The sequence below is a fragment of the Ahaetulla prasina genome, chromosome 2 (genome assembly GCF_028640845.1).
Source record: "Ahaetulla prasina isolate Xishuangbanna chromosome 2, ASM2864084v1, whole genome shotgun sequence".
NCBI lineage: Eukaryota > Metazoa > Chordata > Lepidosauria > Squamata > Colubridae > Ahaetulla > Ahaetulla prasina.
In genome coordinates, this window is record NC_080540.1 from 149,896,386 (window position 1) to 149,918,537 (window position 22,152).

The following is a 22,152-nucleotide window of genomic DNA, read 5'->3' on the forward strand; positions in this document are numbered from 1 at the left end:
TGTAACTGGACTGAAGAGGCTTTTATGTTTGTTTGTTGTAAAAAATAAAAAAAAATTATAACAAACAAACATATTTACATTTCATTCATGGGAGGGAAAATGGATTTTTAGGGTAAAGCTATTATATTGCTGCATTATCCTGACAATGTTATACTGGAAGAGATGCAATGAATTGGCAAAGAAGCAAATCTGTGAATAACAAAGAAGAAAAGGGGTTGCCAAGGTATTCTGAAACACCATACCTTTATTTTCATGCCATCAATTGCATCCAGGACCCAACCCACCGTGCCATCTCCACCACAAACAAGGACTCTGGCAGAATTGCTAGGTAGCCAGGTGCAAAGCTGGAGTGCTTTTGCTGGAGCTGTTTTGGTTAGGTCAAATACCTAAAAATACATTTTTTAAAAAAAATATTTAATTACATGACACTGTAGAAAGCATTTTTTTTTCAGATTAAATAAATTTTAATTGTTGGGCCTCTGGTGGCTCAACAGACTAAGTCTGTGTGTTATTAACACAGCTGCCTGCAATTACTGCAGGTTCAAGTCCCACCAGGCCCAAGATTGACTCAGCCTTCCATCCTTTATAAGGTAGGTAAAATGAGGACCCAGATTGTTGGGGGCAATAAGTTGACTTTGTATATAATATACAAAATGGATGAAGACTATTGCTTAACACAGTGTAAGCCGCCCTGAGTCTTCGGAGAAGGGCAGGATATAAATTCAAACAAACAAACAAAAAATTTCTACAAATATAGGTTCTGATCAATCTAATCTAACCTAACCTAACCTAATCTAATAAATTTAGACAGTGCCCATCTCACTACCAAGTGACTCTGGCCACAAGCCATAAAACCATATGAAAGAGAGATACTGTAGTTAAAAACAGAATTAAAACAGAAGAACAAAATAAGAACAGGGTTAAAAGAGAAGTTAAAAAGTGGAGAATGGGTTCTCAAAGCCACCAACCACCCCCAGGGTTATGTATCACTCTCTGATCCCCACACCACTTGGCTGAAGGCAAGACTGGGGGCCAGCCTCACCTCTGGGGACAACATAGCCCATTAGGTTAAATGAGGCCTATTCATTTAAGCCATGATCTATATCAGTGGTCTCCAACCTTGGTCCCTTTAAGACGTGTGGACTTCAACTCCCAGCAAAGCTGTCTGAGGGACTCTGGGTGTTGAAGTCCACACGTCTTAAAGGAACCAAGGTTGGAGACCCCTGATCTATATGACTATTTAAAAATGACAGAGGAAAATTATTTTTGTTCTATGGATTATTGGAATGTATTCACTACAGAGGTAACTCTGAGAACCTGAAGTCATTTCAGCAGGTTTTCAGGTTCTGTGGAAGAAGAAATTGAAGGAATAGCATGTTGAGTTCAGATAATTAACAGAGGAAGAAAATTTGAAATATTTCCAATGGTGAGTTGAAGATTTTAGTAAAGGCTTAAAATGTATAGCAAAGCATGGAAGGGACAAGAAAAGCACCCTTGTTTCTTTTCTTTTTAAAATACTCAATAAAGTATTCAAGAGAAAGGGGCTATAGTGGCAAAAGCTGTCATTTAAAAATAAAAAGTTAAGGAGTAAGGGTCCTTCTACATTACTACCAAATGTACTGCAAGTGCACTCTAATTATTCTGCAGCATTCTTTAAAGTTTCACTATCAACAGCACGTTATCCAAGTAGCGACTATTGAAAGAAAGTGCTATACAAATCCTTTTGTATGTAAAGAAGAGATCTGCCGTCTTGTGCCATTTGTTTAAATCTTGTGAGCAACAGGGCGGATCACAATGTAGTCTCCAAAACAATTGGAAAAACATTTTTCAAACAATACGGCATATTTGCAAGGTATCGTTGTACTGCACATGTAAAATGATAACTAATGGTCACTGTATTTATTTATTTAGAACATTTATATATCTGTGGAATTCATTCTCAGTGTCTCCAGGTGGCTTACAGAAATAAAACTCCAAACACAAACTTCAATCAAGATAACCTCTTAAAACAACAATTAATTAAACTACTTGATGGGCTCTATATCATTCTGGGGTCTCTCGGCCCGCTGGCAAAAACTGTTCTCTTCAGGGCCTTTTGAAAGAGCACTAAGTATCAAGTACAGGAAGTCTTCGACTTACAACAGTTCATTTAGTGACCGTTCGAAGTTACAACGGCACTGAAAAAAAGTGCTTTGTGACTGCTTTTCGACTCTTGCCGCATCCCCACGATCAAAATTCAGAGGCTTGGCAACTGGCTCATATTTATGACGGCTGCAGTGTCCAAAGGCCATGTGATCACCTTTTACCACCTTCCGACAAACCAATTTAAACGGGGAAGCTTAACAACTTGTTACTAACTTAAGAATTGCAGCGATTCGCTTTAACAAGTGTAACAAGAAAGGTCATAAAATGGGGGCAAAATTCACTTAACTGTCTCACTTAGCAACAGAAATTTTGGAATCAATTGTGGTCGTAAGTCGAGGACTGCCTGTATACTAGGGATGTGCATGGAATGTGGTTAATCCAGGCAGAAATGATTGGGGTGGTGGTGGTGGTGGAGAATGGGAAAATGCTAGGCAGTTTTCTTGGCAATGACATGTGTCAACATCTGTAGCAGCAATGGCTGTCAAGGAGAAACAAGACAAAAGCAATGGGAGCATGCAGGAAAGATCAGGAGGCAATTGGGCCAGAGAAGGAAGCCTGAGAGGAAGGAACAGAAGGGCTGGCCAGTGGGATCAGGATTGGGCGGCAGAGAGCTAAGGGAGGGGAAAAGAAAGGAAGGTAGGCGGGCAGATGGCTGGCTGGGCACATTATAGGCTGGCTGGGGAGTTCTGAGAGTTGAAGCCCACATATTTTAAAGTTGCTAGAATTGAGAAACCCCACTGAACAGTATCATGCTGATTTCTATACGGCAAAGTTATGCATGTTTCTTCAACTGAATCCATCTTGACCACAGTGATAATAATTCCTTAGGGAGTTTTCAAGTTTCTTACCGTATTTTTAAAACAACAACAATCCCCCAAACTTAAGGATGTCTCAAGTTATGTTTAATTTCTTACTTAAGCAACAAATCTAGCTCAACTTCCGTTTCGTTGTATCAAAACTATTACCTGAATTGGATTTAATAAGATCTTGAATTGCCCTATCAGCGTTTCCCCCATATTGTTTCCACTCCGAGTATTGACCAGAATTATTACTGGGGTCCAATTTTTCCCATAAGACTCAGATAGCTGCAAAAAAAAAAAAAAAAAGCAGAAGCAAGCTATTTAGATCAGTATTGTCACAAAACAGCATCACCCTCTTATTTTTTTCTGTTGAGAAATTAACTCTTAAATTGTAAAAGAGAAAATGTACTCTTGCAAATTAAGAGAAAAATAAATTGCCTTATAATTTATAGAAAATACCAATTGTCCACTTCAATGTAAGACTAAACCATGATTCACATATATGATTTATTCTGATTTTCATACGATTGCCATTTTGAAATAGTCAACAGAACCTACAGCTTGTTAGAACGCAAATATATAATAAAATCTTTCTATGCATCCAATGGTTTTGTCTGTCCTGGTAGTGCTTAATATACAGGTATAGAAAAATTAATATCCACAATAGATGTTAGAGCCTACACTTAGATTGCAAAACTGATCTGGGTAAGTCTTTTAAACCAGAAGCAAGCTACCGTATATACTCGAATATAAGCCGATCCGAGTATAAGCCGAGGTCCCCAATTTTACCCCAAAAACTGGGGACTCGAGTATAAGCCGAGGGTGGGAAATGAGGCACCTACCGGTTGGGGAAACCCTCCCTCCCTCAGCTGAGAAGGCTGGCGGCTCCCCGCCCGCCTCTCACTGCACCGCAGGGCTTCAGTCCGCAAATGTGAAAAAGAAAAAAAAAACTCGAGTATAAGCCGTATATACTCGAGTATAAGCCGAGGCTTAAAAAAAAAACTCGAGTATAAGCCGTATATACTCGAGTATAAGCCGAGGCGTTTTCAGCACAAAACGTGCTGAAAACTCGCTTATACTTTATATCTGATAACTTATGTGCAATTTGCAGAGAGATTGAAATATAAGCTAGAACTTGTTCAAGCAGCCAAATGGATACCTTAAAAGCTGGCTTTTCTTTGACAGAGCCATAGTAAAATCAACCTCTACCATTTCTGCCAATTAATAAGTGGTAACATTTATTTTGTTCCTTGATCTTACTATAGGATGCATTTTTCTTCCCAGTCATTTCAGGAGCAGCTGAGTAAAGCTATAACCTACTAACCTGCATTTTACTATCTTTTTTTAGGCATTACACATCCTTGTATCAGAGCCTGATTGTGATCAGATTCTGATTTAGAGAGATATTTTAGTACACTATTAACCAACTATTAACCCCACTATAAAGAAGTGCAAGTGTCCTGTTCTATAACTACCTAAATTATATATTAACCCAATCTTCAAATGTAACATTAGAAAAGCACAATTAAGATATAGATTTTCAACAGAGCAACCCAGTCTATGAAACATAAACTGAAGTTTGGATAATAAACTTTCACTGTCATAAAAACAATGCTTTGTGAACTTTTCTGGAGAAGCTGTTTCATACCAAGTTGCCAAGAAGCTCTTTATGTAAGTTATATATTGTAGTGATGCAAGGGCTTCCTTCTTTCAATTTCTCTTCTTTTATGATTTTTCTCAGTGAACTATAGAATTAATCCAACACATGTATCCTATTTCTCCTCTTTGTCTTGTTCTGACCCAGCTCACAGCACGCAAGACCAAATCCGCCCTCCTCCCCCCAGTCAATGATTCTGAGCTCCTGGAAAGACATTTCAAAGGCCTCCCCAGCTGGGTCTTGAGAACAAATACTGTAGCACTTACCTTGTAGTCATTCATGTGTTTACTTTTACGCATCTGACAGACTTTGAGCAAGTAAGTTGGGGGGATAATGAGGTTGCGAAACTCTCCCAATTCACACTTCCCATTTTTCAAAGAATTCTGCATACAGTCATCATGTACAGTTTGCTGGCACCAAATGCACCTGAAAGAACAACAATCAGAACAACATTCATGACAAAAAAAAAAGACTGGTTCCATTCTATTATTGGATGCTTACAGAAACAATATCATTTTTGAGGGACTTAAAAAAAATGGTGCAATCCCTCAACCACTGAATTAAAGCACATCAACTCTACTATTTCCTTATTTGTTTCAAATGGATGTTGCTGAAAGGAAGTCTCTCTTCCATCTAGCCTCATTTTTCCAGCAACTTTGCATTATTGCCAACATGGTTTCAGTGTTCTTCTGTGAGTGGCAAATCTAAAGTTTTGTGAAAATATTTAGGAGATTAGGAAAAGATCATTGAATCAATAAAAGGAATTTTTAGATATATTGTTCTATGTAACCAAATAAAATACTGAGTTTAGTACAGACAAACCCAAGCATTAATACCACAGAGCAGAAAAGGAATGAAAAGAAAGGACTTTAACAACAGCTTGTTCTGACCAAGCATAAATTAATTTATCAATAGTCAGGTCATTTTTAATAAAAGGAAGTTTGACTTAAAACAAAAAAGATGGGTTGGCACTATCACTTCAGACCCATTTTAGAAAAAAAGGATTAAAAGTCCAAGAGAAATAATTCCCATAAGCAGCCTCAATACCCTCCAAGCCAGGGGCCTCCAACCTTGGCAACTTTAAGCCTGGTGGACTTCAACTCCCAGAATTCCCCAGCCAGCTTTGCTCCCAATTCTGGGAGTTGAAGTCCTTCAGGCTTAAAGTTGCCAAGGTTGGAGGCCCTTGCTCCAAGCAACAGATGGACAATATATGTCCTATCAAATAAACATGGATCTGTTGGAGGCTTAGTTTATTTCGAAAATCCAAAAAAGGAGCCAGTTAGTCATTGAAAGAGAAAATAGCATTTGTAATTGTTCATATATGTTATTTTGAATGTCACTGGACAATGTTATAAAAAATACTTTCTCCCTGCAAGGTTGAATAATGAGCTAAACCACATCTGTTTGATTCTGAAAAAAAAAAAAAAACCAGGTGCATTTTTGTCTTTTAAAAGAGAAATAATACAGGATAATCAACCATCAAATGAAGGTCTTAAGTTAAGAATTGGCAGAAATAGTTTTCAACAGCCAACACGATACTCAAATTCTGTACAAAAATAACAAATGAATTCATAAAGGATAATTAAAATAGATTAATTAAAATAGAGATCAATTCTGCTATACATTCACAGACAGAACTGATATATTGAAAAATAATACCTTTCATATTGCATTATAACATTGCATGTAATTTTAGATTTTTAAAAGCTTCATGGTCACACTATGGAAAAATAGTCCTCAATTATACCAAGAAAGAAAAAGACACAGTATAGACATCAACAGTTATATTCTCTGTCCTTTCAAGTGAGGAAGAGTTACAGAAGCCCCCTATCAACTATTTTCAGGGATATTGCAACTACAACATCCAAAATTCCCAGCAAACATTGGTGACGTCTGTTAACTCTAGCACTGGCTCTTAGTGAAATACAACAGAGGTTTTATAAATAAAGCAAAATGCAGTTGCAATACATGTGAAGGGCCCCAAGTTGAGCAAGGCTGAGCAATAGTGTAAAACAAGTAGTGAGTAAAGATGTGTACAAAGTACTTGCTTGTGAAAAACATTCCAGCAACTTTACATAAAAAGTGGTAGTCACATGCTAAATTAATATTAATATATTCAGAGAACAAACAGGTTTCCTTTTTCCTTTCTTGGAATTTGTTTTTCAAATGTGAATATTTACAAAATAAGGTTCTTTATAAAATAAATAAAGGGAAATTTCTGCCCAACAAGACTTGAGATGCTATTTACAAATCCAAATGGCTTTTGCCCTCAGGAACAACTCCAGGATTAAGGACATGTGACTCAATCCCTCCTGGCTCTTTTTATACCAGGATTTTTGCAAAGTAGAACTGCATTGTACTTATCTCCCAAAGCTTGTTTCCAATGAAAACTTTGTTAAACCTCAAGTACCATACAGCTTTAACAAAACCCTGTCCTATTTTTGAGCCCCAGGGAATTACAAGCCAAGAAGCATTCAATAATTCAATTCTATGAAAAGCATATGCAAACATCTCCCCAATCAAAAGGTGCCATCCATAATTAAAAAGCAACAATTTAAACAAACTTGCATAAAACACAATGTAATGATCAAGTCCCAGAAATTTAAAGAAGATAAATAAGGAAGTGACATCACTGTGTTATTTCCTCTACCACTGCCCCATATTTAAATCTGCAGCATTACCTGTAATCACAGAGCTTGGGTTGTGTACCACATTGTAGTTTGCACACCACACAGTAGCTACACAGTGGAACATTGCCTCGGATCCAATGGTGCATCATAGAAGCCGGTCTCCCATCTTGGCTTCTTGGCACAATTTCCTTGCATAGGAAATGACCATCAGCTTTCTTCAGGCATTCTTCATCAACACACAGGCCGCAGCAGTTGCAGAAAGCTCCCTGGAGAATATGCTGAGTGCAGACACAGCAATAGGTAGGCTGGCTAAAGAAGTCTATACCTTGCCAATCATGCTTGCTTTTATGCAAGATATCCTGCAGAAGTCCTTGCCTCCGAGATCGCCGAAAACTGCACCACAAGGTGATCATGACTGGTACCATCACTGAACACAGAGTCCAGAAGGCCAAACTCCATTCTGGAAGGAATCCTGAAGATGATTTAGATCTGCTTTCAAACTCTCCCATCTTCTATTGATTTACTGTCACTCTAGATAATTAATTCAATCATGTAAGATAACACTAACTTGTAGGCTTAAAATAGTCTTTACTGTTATTACCTCATTAATTGGCCCAGTATAAAAATTACAAGTGTGTTCATTTCAATTATCTTAATTATCCTATCGCTGTACATCAAGAAACAGTTTTTCCTTAAATCAGATGAATCCTTTATCCTCAAAAGAAGAATTGATAGCCTCTTTAAACCAATAATTTAATCCTTTATCCCCACTTTATTTCACAACGTCAATTTATTTTTCACAGTAACAACAGTATTCACTTATCGGCTACAACCAATGTGTTTCACATCTTATTAAATAAATAAATAACACCAGGCCAACCCCCAACTCAAACTGCAACCACCTCAGCTAAAAACAACAACAACAAACACCACATTTTTCTCCTTGCTTCTAACAAGGCTATCTTGTTTCTTTCCCTCTTTGTTCAACACAAAGCTAACACACTTCTTACTCCTGACCATCAAAGACCAATTATTTGTTAAGGGAGACCCATTCAGCAATTCCATTGTACACACACACACACACATAGCATACTCACAACCGGGATGAAACAGAGCTTGATTTCCCTCTCATTTCCAATGCCAGTCCGTGCATCCCGGAGTCAGGCAGTTGCAGCAGCTCCAGAGCAAGTCACCTGAAACAGAGGAAAATGAAGAAAACCTCTTTTTCAAAACGGTCACCTTCCATTCATCCAGCCAGCCAGTCGGAGTTCCTCGTCCTCTCTCTACCCTTAGCTGCTAGCAGCTGCAGCCCAGAACCCCACAGAGTGTCTAGGAAAACGGAGGACTTAAAACCAATCGGAATTTTAAAATTCTCCTTTATAACAAGCGTCCTCAGCAACACCCTGGGAGGCTAACTGCCCTGCTGGATGGACGTAGGAGGGATTCTGGTCTTAACCCTGCACTGGAAGACAGAGCCAAGGATCCCACCGACCGCCGAGGATGATGGAAGTTGTAGTCCACCTTATTAAAAAAAAAAAGGGCGGGGGGGAGGCTGTTCCAAGGAGCTGCAATTGCTCCCGGGACATCCTCTTCCCATCCCTCCTCCATCTCCCCTACCTGGTGCCCGCAGAGAAACAACAGCGCTCAGCCGGCGTAGAAGTAAGTGGGCGACGGCGGCGGAAACGGAAGAGGCGGGAGCCAGAGGTCACTCAACCGGAGAGGAGGGAGGAGGAGGAGGATCGGGAGGGAGGGTGCTGATGTGGGTTGCTAGGAGACGAGTCAGCCACTCACCAAAAGCGCTGGAATGAGATACAAGATGCTAAGGGGAGGGGAATTTACAGGCTTGGGAAGAGCAATGATGGGGAGGGAGAAATCGCTTTTTTAAAAAAAAAATTTCATTTTGTCACAACAGTATGCACAAACATTGTCATAAATAAAAACAACACATGAAAGAAATATATATATATATATATATATATATATATATATATATATATATATATATATATATATATATATATATATATATATATATATATATATATATGTAAAAGTATGCAACATCTATGTTAATTTGATATAACGAAGGGAACAATAGGACAGGAACGGTAGGCACTTTTGTGCTCTTATGCACAAAATGCTTTCTTGCTCGGCTCGGAAATAAGCTGTGGAGGCTAACTGGGTGTGACACCCTTTTGAGCTTCATGGCTTATTTGCAAGCACGTTTTCTATTTCTGTTGCCTTCCAATCACATTTCCTTCTATCCTGTTCAATAATCCCCTTAGGGCAAATCAAACTCTTACAGCTGAGATTCATTCACCCATATCTGTTTAAAAAAAAAAGTTTGCTTCTTTCTAGACTTGAGGGCACAGGATTGTGGATGAAACATTGCCTTGCGTACAATAAGAATTTCCTTTTTAAAAATGGAACATGGGTGTATTACTGAGTATGGTGCAGGCCAACTGGAGTAAGCGCCATCCAATGGCCTATATCAGGAGTCTCCAAACTTGGTCCCTTTAAGACTTGTGGACTTTAACTCCCAGAGTTCCTCAGCCAGCTGTGCTGGCTGAGGGACTCTGGGAGTTGAAGTCCACAAGTTTTAAAGGGACCAAGGTTGGAGACCCCTGGTCTCTATGATATTGACATGTTATTTAATCATCTGTATGTAGCCAGTTACACCACTGGGTATTTTTCTACGCCCATTGGGAAGAAGTGATTATTTTGTCCTTTGTTTTAATCCACCTTATGAAGGAGTATAGCCATAAACTGTTCATAGGAGAAGCAGAGACAATGGGATATGGTGCTTTTTGTTTTTAAGGAAGTCTCATAGATTAAGCCTATGAATGAAGCCACATACTTCATTCTAAGAATATGGGATAAGGCTTCTTGTCAGAAAAGGTGTTATAGTCACCCTTCATTTTATTCTCGCTTGTTATATTTTTATATTTTTTCCTTAAGGATAGCCAGAAATAGAAAAAACTACTGCTAAATGGCACCAGTATCTTTTCCATTATTAGTTCTCTGGATCCAAGCCATTAACAATATATCTGAACAAGTGCATTTGTAAAATGATTCAGCAAACTTCTACAACAAAAAATAAATGGTACAACATATGTTTATAATCACAAGTGACAGCATGGAAGTTGTAAAAACACACGCAGCCTCTTCTGTAAGAACGTTAAGAAGACTTTCCTGTTCCCATTGCACCGAAGTGCAGTGTACTGCCTTTGGTATATAGAATAATTTGAAGTAATTGGGGCAGAACAAGAGAGAGAATTCAACACAAGGCTATTATTTTCAATAGCAGACACCCCCCCCCTTTAAAATAAAAAGTCACCATGTCTGACTCTCTCAAAGATTTGTGCCAGGCACAAACATTTGCACAAGTTAGTTTGAAAAGTCACATGAGAACAAACCTAATCTCTCTTATTTATTAATGTTCCACTTTTAAAAACAACTGCTTATCTAATAGTGCATCTGACCAATGAAATAGATAAACTTGTTTCAAAATGGCAAATCTTCCATAAATCCTGCTTCATTTTTCATGGTGCTTTAGGTTCCTGTAATAAGTAGCGGTCAATGGCTCCATTAGACTTTCTGTGTAACATTTAATCCTCAAGCCAATTTTACCTTTGCTCATTTTCAAACTTTCTGGCCAGAAATTTAGATTTAAAAAGCTAGCATGAAACAGCAACTAAGGTGATGCTGGGCTAAAATAAGAAAAAAACTGGTGTTGGATCTTTTTAATCTGTGAAGTCCAGTGGTGGGATTCAGCCAGTTCGCACCACTTTGGGAGAACCGGTTGTTAACTTTCTGAGCAGTTTTGCAAACTGGTTGTTGGAAGAAATCATTAGGGCAGAGAACCGGTTGTTAAATTACCCGAATCCCACCATCGGTGAAGTCTGATTGTTAAATTGATCCTTCCTTGTGAACCCATTGCAGTTCTAAACACCCTACTGAAGCCCCTTGATGTCATAAAGGCATAATTCTACACATTAAAGGAAGCCATTGTGCAAAGTGCCACAGTTGTTTAAGGAGAGACTGAAGTTTTAAGAGCCTATAACAGCTTCATCCACGATCTTCAATTCTTTTTGGTTAGTGCAAATATATCTGCACAAGACTATCCTCCATTTGACAGGTGTTTTGATTCTGATTGTATTGAGCTAAGCACATATTAGCTAAGACACTTACTAATCATAAAAGAAAACAATCATCTACTTCTGGTCAACTGTTACTACAAGCAAAGAGGGGATATATAAACCTCTTAAGGGGAAAAAAAAGCACCATTGAGACTTGGCATTCTGAGGTAATGAAACTCAGAAACATCTCTTCTTACAACTCATAAGCTATATAGGTGGCCTATATAGTTACAGGTCTCTCTCGACTATCGTGATGTATATTTGCTGACATTATGGGAAAATTACTGTCATGAGCTCTCTGGCTCATTGAACTACATTTGGCATCTTTCAACGAATCTGGAAATGTCCTTTCAATTTGCTCCCCCCCCCAACAACTTAACCCTTTATAATCCTAGGGCTCATTTCAAAGACTCTCACCTATTTACCACGTCTATAAATTTCCCCATAGGGGCTTCAAACATCTATTTTATAAGCAGGTCTTTGGTGGCTCAAATGTTCCCAGGTTTCTTCACTAGTTGCAGTTTTGGATACCATTTCAACTTTCACATTTATCGGTTCTGCTGAGCCCAACCAAGAATGACAATTATGTGGAAGATAACCTCTCTTGTATATACAGTAATAGGATATAGCTGTTTGGTCTCACAAATCAGGGGCCTAGGTTTTATTAACCTTATTACTAAGTTTGATGTTTTGTTTCTACAGGAGATTTGGAGGCCAGAAATATATTCTATATTCATAATTACAATCAATCACTATCACACCAAGTAATAGTGGTGGCAGATCAAGTGACCGCTTGGGGATTTTTTAAATCCTTAACCTCTTGATCCAGGTGACAATTTTGCCATTACACGCAAATTGGATTTTGGCCATTAGGCTTATTAGGTTTATTTTTAGTTGCTTTAGTCTAGTTAATGTCAACTTCTATTTATCTTCTGCAAGATCGAGAGCACAATTTGAAGACTTAAGGCGTGACTTAGTCCAGTATTTTGAATGCTGCATGGCTACTTTTCTTTCACATATTTGATTTTAGTCAGAGATTTTAATGCTAAGATGATAATTTAGTTCATGCTCAGTTCAATAGTTTCTCTCTTGACCATGAAGATTTATTCAGATTACAAGGGTTTTTTAAATAAATCTCTTGTAAATCCAGGGATCCCACAAGTAATTTTGCAGGAATGGCTAATACGTTGAATTTTATTATTTTAAATGGGGTATTTTGAAAAGGATGTTCCCAGCCCCTTTACCTTCCAGTCTCTGCAAAGATTTTCCAATATTGATTATGTCTTAATATCAAATAATCTAGTTCCTAATATCTCCTATTTTGTGATGTACCTATGAAAGAGAAACCCCAATATAGATAACCCCAAGATCAGACATTACCAACTTGTATAAAAGTCAATGTGTCACTTACAAAGCAGAAGTACACCATTGGGCAGGGATATGGTGGTGTAAGCTTTCGGGAAAGTGCAGAAATATTTCTACAAACTGTTCTTGTAACTATGTGGCAAAGAGGAGGGGGCATCGAGAGTAACACGTGTACCCAGAAGGTGTATGATAAGAGTAGACCATATATGGGCTTTTGTTTGTTTCAATCAATTAGGATAACTTCTTCTTTTTTCTTATGGCAATGTCTGTAACCAAAAGTATAAAAGAGTATGCCTAAGCTTTGCTTGAGGCTCAGACCTTTGTTTTCCACGTGAGTGGGGGTCTGTGTCCTATTTGCGCAAATAATAAATCAATTCTTGTTTCTCAAATCCTTCGTGGTGTTGTCTCCTCGCTTTAAGACGTAAGTTTTCTACTACACCTAGAGCAAAGAAGGATAATTTACCCCTTCTTTTCTGCAACAACTTTAATTTTGTTATAAATCTGTTAGACTGCAATATGTTCCAGCTGAGGAAGCTAGCCAATCCAGAGTTAATTGGAAGTCACCTTAGTTATATAGTCATTATCTGGTTTAATTTCCCAGTTGGCATTCATTTCAGTAACTTTCTTCAGAAATGTTGCTTTCAATCTCACTATGTCCCTAACCAAACTCAGGAGATCTACACAGTTCACATAGTTACATTACAATCTATAATAGTAGTATCTATAGAAACAATAGTAGTATCTATAGAAACATCATAAACATTTCCCTAAATCTTGCTGTGATTCTAATTGTATAGCTGCTAGGAGGACACTGATCTCATCAGTTACAAGTTATAAATCCTCTCAAAATCTTATAGAATTGAAAATAATTATTGAAAAATGCTGAAAATGAGGAAATGTGCTGCCATTCTAACCTGATTTATTTAAATCAAATCTCTCTTGACAGATGCCAGTCAAAGTTTCCCTGTACCTATATTGATAAAATAGTGTTATCTTTTATCAATATATGGTGGAAGGGTTTTTATTTTTTTATAAAATAAGGGTGAGCTCATTGATTATAGACCCATTAGTCATCAGTAAGATGTATGCCATGCATCTAGTAACCAAACTGGAGAACTGACTTATTCAACTGGACTCTTTTTACATAGAGAATTTTTAGAGTAAAATCTAATACAAACTAAACTCAAACAAGAGAATAGAAATGAGTTAGAAGTGCAAGAAAAAAAGAATAGAAAACATATAATAAAGAAGAAAGAAGTATATAAAGAAGTGGCTTCCATCTTTCATCACAAATATAAAAAAAACTAGTGACTTCTCACCCCCTCTAAGGTAACAATTATCTCTTCATCCCATATCCCATCCCTTATCTGTAGTCAAATCCATAAAATATCAACTTTTCAGTCCCTGTCAGCAGAACATCCATAGAGGATTTCCAGAAGTAACAACATAATCTTGTTTTAACCTTTAACCTTGTGCTTCAAAATGGGCTTTTTTGCCAGAGTGGATTCTAATGCCCTCCCTCCTGCAATCATGGTTGCAGAAATAAAGAAATCCCTGTAGGGTTTAGGCTATAAAGACACAATTGATCCAAAAAATTTCTGTTCCTAAGCGAGATAGTTGTTGAGTTTTGCCCCATTTGACAACATTTCTTGCCACACTTGTTTAGTGAATCACTGTAGTTGTTAAGTTAGTAACACAGCTAAGTGAATCTGGCTTCTCTCCATTGACTTTGCTTGTCAGAAGGCCACAAAAGGTGACCTGGGACACTGCAACTGTCAGAAATACGAATCAGTTGCCAAGTGTCTGAATTTTGATCACATGACCACAGGGATGTGCAATGGTTGTAAGTGTGAAAAATGGTTGTAAATTACTTTTTTCAGTGCTGCTGTAACTTTGAACGGTAACTAAACAAACTATTGGAAGCCGAGGTCTACCTGCACTCTTCTGTCTCTGGTGGATCTGAAACCTTAGAACATGTTTTTATAAGATGCAAATTCTATGTGGAACTCCATTCCCAATGTGTCCTCTAATGAAAAGATTGCCCAGCCATCCCCCTCAGTAGTCAACAGAAGTACACTGTATGTTACAGTGTTGTTATATTTTTGGATCACACTTGGATTGTTGTACAGCCGGTTGTCCTCCTACTGATCTTGAACTGTAATTAAAGATAATTGAGTTGAACATTCTATGCACTGATTACCCAATTAAAAATCAGAAGGCAGCCATATCTTTATGCAGGAGATAAAGTGTCTGTGGCCTTACCTGTCGTCTCCTCTGTTCTCTGCTTGTGGTGTGTCGTTGGAACAGCACAACAGTGGAACACTGCCCTGCCTTTTCTCTTGACTCGGACCTTTGGGAGATCTATCCCACCAGACTTGAAATCCTAGGCTTAGAAAACTTGGAACTCCGTCGCCTTCGGCAAGACCTAAGTCTAACTCATAGAATCATCTATTGTAATGTCCTTCCTGTTAAAGACTACTTCAGCTTTAATTGCAACAATACAAGAGCAACCAACAGATTTAAACTTAATGTTAACCGCTTTAATCTAGATTGCAGAAAATATGACTTCTGTAACAGAATCATCAGTGCTTGGAATACTTTACCTGACTCTGTGGTCTCTTCTCATAATCCTAAAAGCTTCAACCAAAAACTTTCTACTATTGACCTCACCCCATTCCTAAGAGGACCATAAGGGGCGTGCATAAGCACACAAACGTGCCTACCGTTCCTGTCCTATTGCTTTTCTTTTCTTCTTCCTATATATATGCTTATACCTCCTTATATTTACCCATATATATGTTTATATACTATATAATCCTTTTTATATGATGTGACAAAAATAAAAAAAAAATAAAAAAAAATATGAAGGATCTCTGGCTTTGAGCTTGGTACGGTAGAGTGAATCTGATTTAACAGACAATAATCTTATCACAAGTTGTCAGTGCTGCTATGCTTTCCTCATCTAGCTAAGAAGTTTGTGAGTTCTGTTTTATTTTCTGTAACTTCTCCAATTTATAAGCAAGCTCTAGTTTATTATTTAAAAGATCTCAGATTTCATTCATGCCTCCTGAGTGAATGCTGTAATGAAAGAATATTTTGTGTATGGCACTATTCATGTGTGTGTGTGTACATACACACATAGACATGTACTATACACACATACTATACATCTCCCCCCTCTTTTCCTGCCAAAATAAACCTACATGAGAAAATTGAAAATAGTTGATTGTTAAGGCTGTATGACTAATCTCACTTGATTTATCACCACCAAGTATATTTGATATTATTAAAGCAGAAATGCCATAATTCAGTGGTAGAAATTTTAGATGGAGCATTTAAGGCCACACTTAATATTTTGAGTCATGGTGAAATGATACAAATAGCAAGTCATACATGTTAGCACTTTCTCACATTCCTAAAAATCAAAGAGCAGAAAAGTGAGCTTCAGTTTCTACAACTATAATCAGAAGGGTGCTCTTAAGATAGAAATATGGAATTCAGAGACTGCACCCATGGTGGGTTTCCCCCGGTTTGGACGGGTTCTTGTGAACTGGTAGTAAAACCAGGGGGAGGCTCCGCCCACTAACCCCAACGTCATCAGGAAGCAAGTGCGCATCCACGATCCTGCTGCAAACCAGTAGTAAAGGTAAGTAGAACCCACTCCTGGACTGCACAAATATTGTTTTTAGTCTCATACATGTACAATATTGAAATTCTCATCTAGCTGTTCCTAGTATTAATACCTATTAAATTTTCAAACGTTATTGAATAATTATTTCTTCATTCAGAACAAGGTTATGTAGGAATTTAGCACCCACCCCCCTCCTAGAAGAATGAAATATTTTAGAAAATATTTAAAAGGCAGAATATATTTCCCTGGATGAGAAATGGAGAAACATGTTTTAAAGACAAAGCAGCTTCCTGACTCCCCGCCACCTTTGTCAATGGGCCATTAAAGCCTCAACCAAGCTCACTCAATCCCCCCATCATTTGCAACACAATAGAACAGAAACTCACCACATGGCACCTGGGAAGATTACATCAGCCAGCAAGGCTAGCTAAGACCCCCACCCCCTGGGAGTCTGACAGCCAATCAGGGTACTCTTCCTGTGCCCCAGAAAGTTCAAAGCTCAGAAAAAGCATAAAGCCAGGGAGCACACAGGATCTCAGCCCTTTTCTGTTCAGGATCTCAAGCCATGTGATCCTGGCCACCATTAAACCATCTTTCCAAGCAGCCTCCATGTTTCCAGTATCTTTGTCCCCACTTGGAACTGAACCCAGATGGATATTTCTTCCAACAGTTAAAAAAATAAAAGTCAACAATTCCATACACATCTTTTCAGAAATTATCCCCAGAACAGGAATAATGGTCAATCCATATTTAGACTGGCCAGGACATATTCATTGCCCCACTTAGTACTATATAGGAGACGTTTAATCAATAGTGTCATATAATTGCTGAACCTTTTGTACTGTATTTGCATGTGTTGTGACTAATTAACACAATTGATTTCAATAGATCCAGTACTGAAAATACCCTATACTGCTTAGGGGCAATCTCTACATTTCTCAATGGACCATTGTCTGCTATTGTAACCCAGTTCAGGGATTTTCAAACATTTTCAGGATGTGGAAAATAATAGTAGTAGTAGCAACAGCAACAAAAACTGTTCTGACCTAAGTTTCCTTAAGTAGCAAGAAGCAAAGTCTTAGTTCCATTAAAACCCCTTTTATTTATACGACTAAATTGCATGGCTTTGCAAACAGTCTTTCAGAGGCATATTTATCAACACACCTTATCTTGCTGGGGAAGCTGCCAGATAACTAGTTTCCAACCGCAGATAAGGCAAAACTTGGCACAGAGTCTTTTAAAGTCATGAACAGAACTGTCCACTTTGGCAATGACCGACTGAATGATTTTTTTTCCTGCAAAAGCCCCCTCCTCGTTAGCTCCTCTTTTGTTTCCTATGGGAGGGGCCAATCATTCCTGCATGCGCACACTGGGAACAGGCTCCAACTCTTTTTCTGACTCACTGCTGCCTAGCTCCCTCTTTGCCTCTGACGCAGAACCCTCGCCCGTGCTTTCCCCAGCCACCAAGGCTGGCCCATGTTCCTCCCCAACCTCCTCACTGTCTGACTCTGCTGCCAGCTCTGCAGGCCGCCAGCGGGCCACAACAAAAACAAAACAGCAACAATGGTGCTGTAGGAATTTAGCACCCACCCCCCTCCTAGAAGAATGAAATATTTTAGAAAATATTTTAAAAGGCAGAATATATTTCCCTGGATGAGAAATGGAGAAACATGTTTTAAAGACAAAGCAGCTTCCTGACTCCCCCCCCACCTTTGTCAATGGGCCATTAAAGCCTCAGCTAAGCTCACTCATTTCCCCCCACCTTTGTCAACCATCATCTGCATCATAATAGAACCCATCTAGCAACTGAAACTCACCACATGGCAAGGCTCAGGCAAGCTTGAGGGACAACCTACAATGTTAGCTAAGACCCCTAGACCACCTGGGAGTTTGACAACCAATCAGGATACTCTTCCTGTGCCCCAGAAAGTTCAAAGCTCAGAAAAAGCATAAAGCCAGGGAGCACACAGGATCTCAGCCCCTTTTCTCTTCAGGAACTCAAGCCATGTGATCCTGACCACCATTAAACCATCTTTCCAAGCAGCCTCCATGTTTCCAGTGTCTTTGTCCCCACTTGGAACTGAACCCAGATGGATATTTCTTCCAACAATGCATTGGAAGATCTGCAAGAAATATCATTTGCCTGCAAGCAAGAACTGGTGGGACCATAAAATAAAGAAAGCGTCATAGAAAATGACGAAGCTAAATTGCTCTGGGACTTTAGAATTCAGACAGACAGGCTCCTGCCACATAACATCCCAGACTTAACAATTGTCAATAAGAAAGACAAAAAAGTCTGGATACTGGATGTGGTAGTACCTGGAGACAGCAGAAGAGAAGAGAGAATTGGAGAAGATAACAAAATACAAAGATCTGAAAATAGAACTAGAACGACTGTGGCAAAAGCAAGCAAAGGTAGTACCCATTGTAATAGGCACCTTGGATGCAATCCCAAAACATCTGGACCACCACTTGGACACCATCTGCATTGACAGATTCACCATCAGTCAACTGCAAAAGACGGCTTTACTAGGAACAGATTACATCCTGCGACAATATCTGTAACACCATCAAACATTCAGATCTGCCTGTTCTATGTCCTTGGAAAAGACCTGATAGGTCCATGATGGCGAACCTATGGCACGCATGCCGGAAGTGGCACACAGAGCCATCTCTCCAGGCATGCGAGCTGTTGCCCGTTGCTCTTCTGGGTTGCGGCGCACCAGCCCAGTTGGTTTTCATGCCAGCAGGAGCGCCGGAAACAGGAAGAACAGCTGCCTGGTGCACATGCGTGCCCCAGGAAGATGATCTTCCGGTTTCCGGCACGCACTGGGCGGCTGCTCTTCTGGTTTGCAGCACACATGCGCGCTCCCGTTTCAGCAATCGGTGCTGAAAAGATTCGCCAACACTGTGATAGGTAGACAAAAATGCCAAATCCAGTCTGGACATTTGGCTGATTGTGCAATGAACTGTAATAATAAAAGTTTAAAATTTCCAGAAGCCCTGAATAAGCAAAGCTCTAATGATAGAAAAATTGGTAGCATTCAAATGATTTTGTTTTTTGTTATTGTCTTTAGTCTCTCATGGAGCCCCATCAAATTCTCATGAATCCCAGAATTCCCATGGAACAGTTTGAAAGCCTAGATTGTTACTACTGAGCCATAGTGTAGGAAAGCTAAACCTCCTTTCCTCCTTCCTCTGATTGAATTTCTGAAAGAACATGGGATAGATAGCATTGTTCAAACTATGCCTATTGGTTTATAGGAATAATTTGGAATAAAATTGCACCTGCTGTTAAACGTTAACTTTATGGGAAAAGAAAGGAGAAAAGAAATTGGAATGTTTTCAGAGAAGACAACACAGAGGCAAATAAGAAAGGTGCTTTTGAAGATACACGAAATAATAGTATACCTTTATGTAATTTGTAATTTAATACAACTGTTTATTGAGGGGGAAGGTTTGTTCTCTGAGCTTGTGAGTTGGTTTCTGAATATTTCGTTACCAGGCTAAGTAATATCTTCAACGGAGTAAAAGTGAAGATGTTACCTAGCCTGCTAACGAAACATTCGGAAACCAACCCACAAGCTTGGAGAACAAACATTCACCCTCATCCTACACCCGAGCTACAGATATTCACCACTATTGCACAAGTGTTTATTATTAGCTTTATGTTTATTGTTTTACCTCATACATGCTTAGAACAAACCTTGCTTTGACGATGCATTAATGTAAAAATAATTTTGTTAGGTAATTTCAGATTAGATTAGATTAGATTAGATTTATTAGATTTTTATACCGCCCTTCTCCCGAAGGACTCAGGGCGGTTTACAGCCAATAAAAAACACATATAACAAACCATTAAAAACCATTTAAAAGACTAATTCAACATGCGGCATAAAATTTAAAAGAAATAAAACCCCATTTAAAATTTAAAATGATGTTAAACTCATGTTAAAACTAGCCCTGCACGATGGAATAAAAGAGTCTTCAGCTCATGGCGGAAAGTCCGGAGGTCGGGGAGTTGACGAAGCCCCGGAGGCAGTTTGTTCTAGAGGGCAGGAGCCCCCACAGAGAAGGCCCTCCCCCTGGGGTTGCCAGCCGGCACTGCTTAACCAACGGCACCCTGAGGAGGCCCTCCCTGTGGGAGTGCACGGGTCGATGGGAGGCAACCGGTGGTAGTAAGTGATCCCGTAGATACACCGGTCCTCTGCCATGGAGCGCTTTAAAGGTGGTAACCAGTACCTTGAATTGCACCCGAAAGACAACCAGAAGCCAGTGCAGACTGCGCAGGAGAGGTGTCACATGGGAGCTACGAGGTGCTCCCTCTATCACCAGCACAGCCGCATTCTGGACCAATTGGAGCTTCCGGGTGCTCTTCAAGGGGAGCCCCATGTAGAGAGTGTTGCAGTAGTCTAGGCGGGACGTAACGAGGGCATGAGTGACTGTGCAGAGGGAAGCCCGGTCTAGAAAGGGACGCAACTGGCATATCAGGTGAACCTGATAAAAAGCTCCCCTGCCGACGGCCGTCACATGATCTTCAAATGACAGCCGTGCATCCAGGAGGACGCCCAGATTGTGAACCCTCTCCGTGAGGGCCAACGACTCGCCCCCAACAGTCAGCGATGGAGTCAGCTGGCTGTACCGGGATGCCGGCACCCACAGCCACTCGGTCTTGGAAGGGTTGAGTTGGAGCGTGTTTCTCCCCATCCAGACCCGTACGGCCTCCAGACACCGGGACATCACTTCAACGGCCTCGTTGGGGTGGTTAGGGGTGGAGATGTACAGCTGAGTATCGTCAGCATACAGATGACACCCCACCCCAAAACCACAGATGATATCGGCCAGCGGCTTCATATAGATGTTGAACAGAAGGGGCGAGAGAACCGACCCCTGTGGTAACCCACACAGGAGGCGCCTCGGGGCCGACCTCTGCCCTCTGCCAACACCGTCTGCGAACGGTCCGAGAGGTAGGAGGAGAACCACCAAAAAATGGTGCCCCCCACTCCAAGCCCCCCGAGCTGCCACCGCAAGATACCATGGTCGATGGTATCAAAAGCCGCTGAAAGATCTAGAAGGACCAGGACAGAGGAACAACCTCTGTCCCGGGCCCTCCAGAGATCATCTATCAACGTGACCAAGGCCGTCTCTGTGCTGTGCTCAGGCCGTAAGCCGGACTGGAATGGGTCAAGATAGACAGTTTCATCCAGGTACCAGGGAAACTGTCGTGCCACCACACTCTCAACACACAAAGCGAAGGTTGGAGACAGGACGGTAATTTGATAAAATTACTGGATCCAGGGAGGGCTTCTTGAGGAGGGGCCTCACCACCGCCTCTTTCAGGGCGGTAGGGAAGACACCCTCCATCAAAGAAGCGTTGACAATTCCCTGGAGCCAGCCTCGTGTCACCTCCCGGGTGGCCAGCACCAGCCAGGAGGGACACGGGTCCAGTAAACATGTGGTCGCAGTCTCCCCAGTATCCTGTCCATTTCAGAACAATTGTTAGCATTTTTCCTCCTTTAACAATTTAAGTCTGGAATTGTGTGCAAAACTTTTTAAAGTATAGTTTGTTCCATAATTGTATGCGGCTTTTTAAAGTATGGTTTGTTCCGTAAGTTATAGCACTCTGGCTTATATATTAACACTCTGCTCAAAACGAGAAAATCACATTGTGGCTTACCTATGGCTAGCAAATCTGAGCTGCAACAAATTAGACAACTTAATTTTGTTCTCTTTGCTGACTTGTGATTATCTGGATTTTTGCAATGCATACACACAAGCAGTCCTA

General features: G+C 39.9%; 1 protein-coding gene across 1 annotated transcript in view; it reads right to left on the reverse strand.

Moving 5' to 3' along the window:
* DGKE (diacylglycerol kinase epsilon) overlaps positions 1-8,902 on the reverse strand; it is a 39,624-nt gene extending 30,722 nt beyond the window's left edge. Inside the window, exons 1-5 of the mRNA XM_058168816.1 lie at positions 8,850-8,902; positions 7,284-8,425; positions 4,869-5,028; positions 3,111-3,230; positions 243-386 (exon numbers count right to left, since the gene is read on the reverse strand). Coding sequence (XP_058024799.1) covers positions 243-386; positions 3,111-3,230; positions 4,869-5,028; positions 7,284-7,741 — 882 coding nt within the window. The 5' untranslated portion in view covers positions 7,742-8,425; positions 8,850-8,902. The remainder of the gene's footprint in view (positions 1-242; positions 387-3,110; positions 3,231-4,868; positions 5,029-7,283; positions 8,426-8,849) is intronic.
* Positions 8,903-22,152: the final 13,250 nt, after the last annotated feature.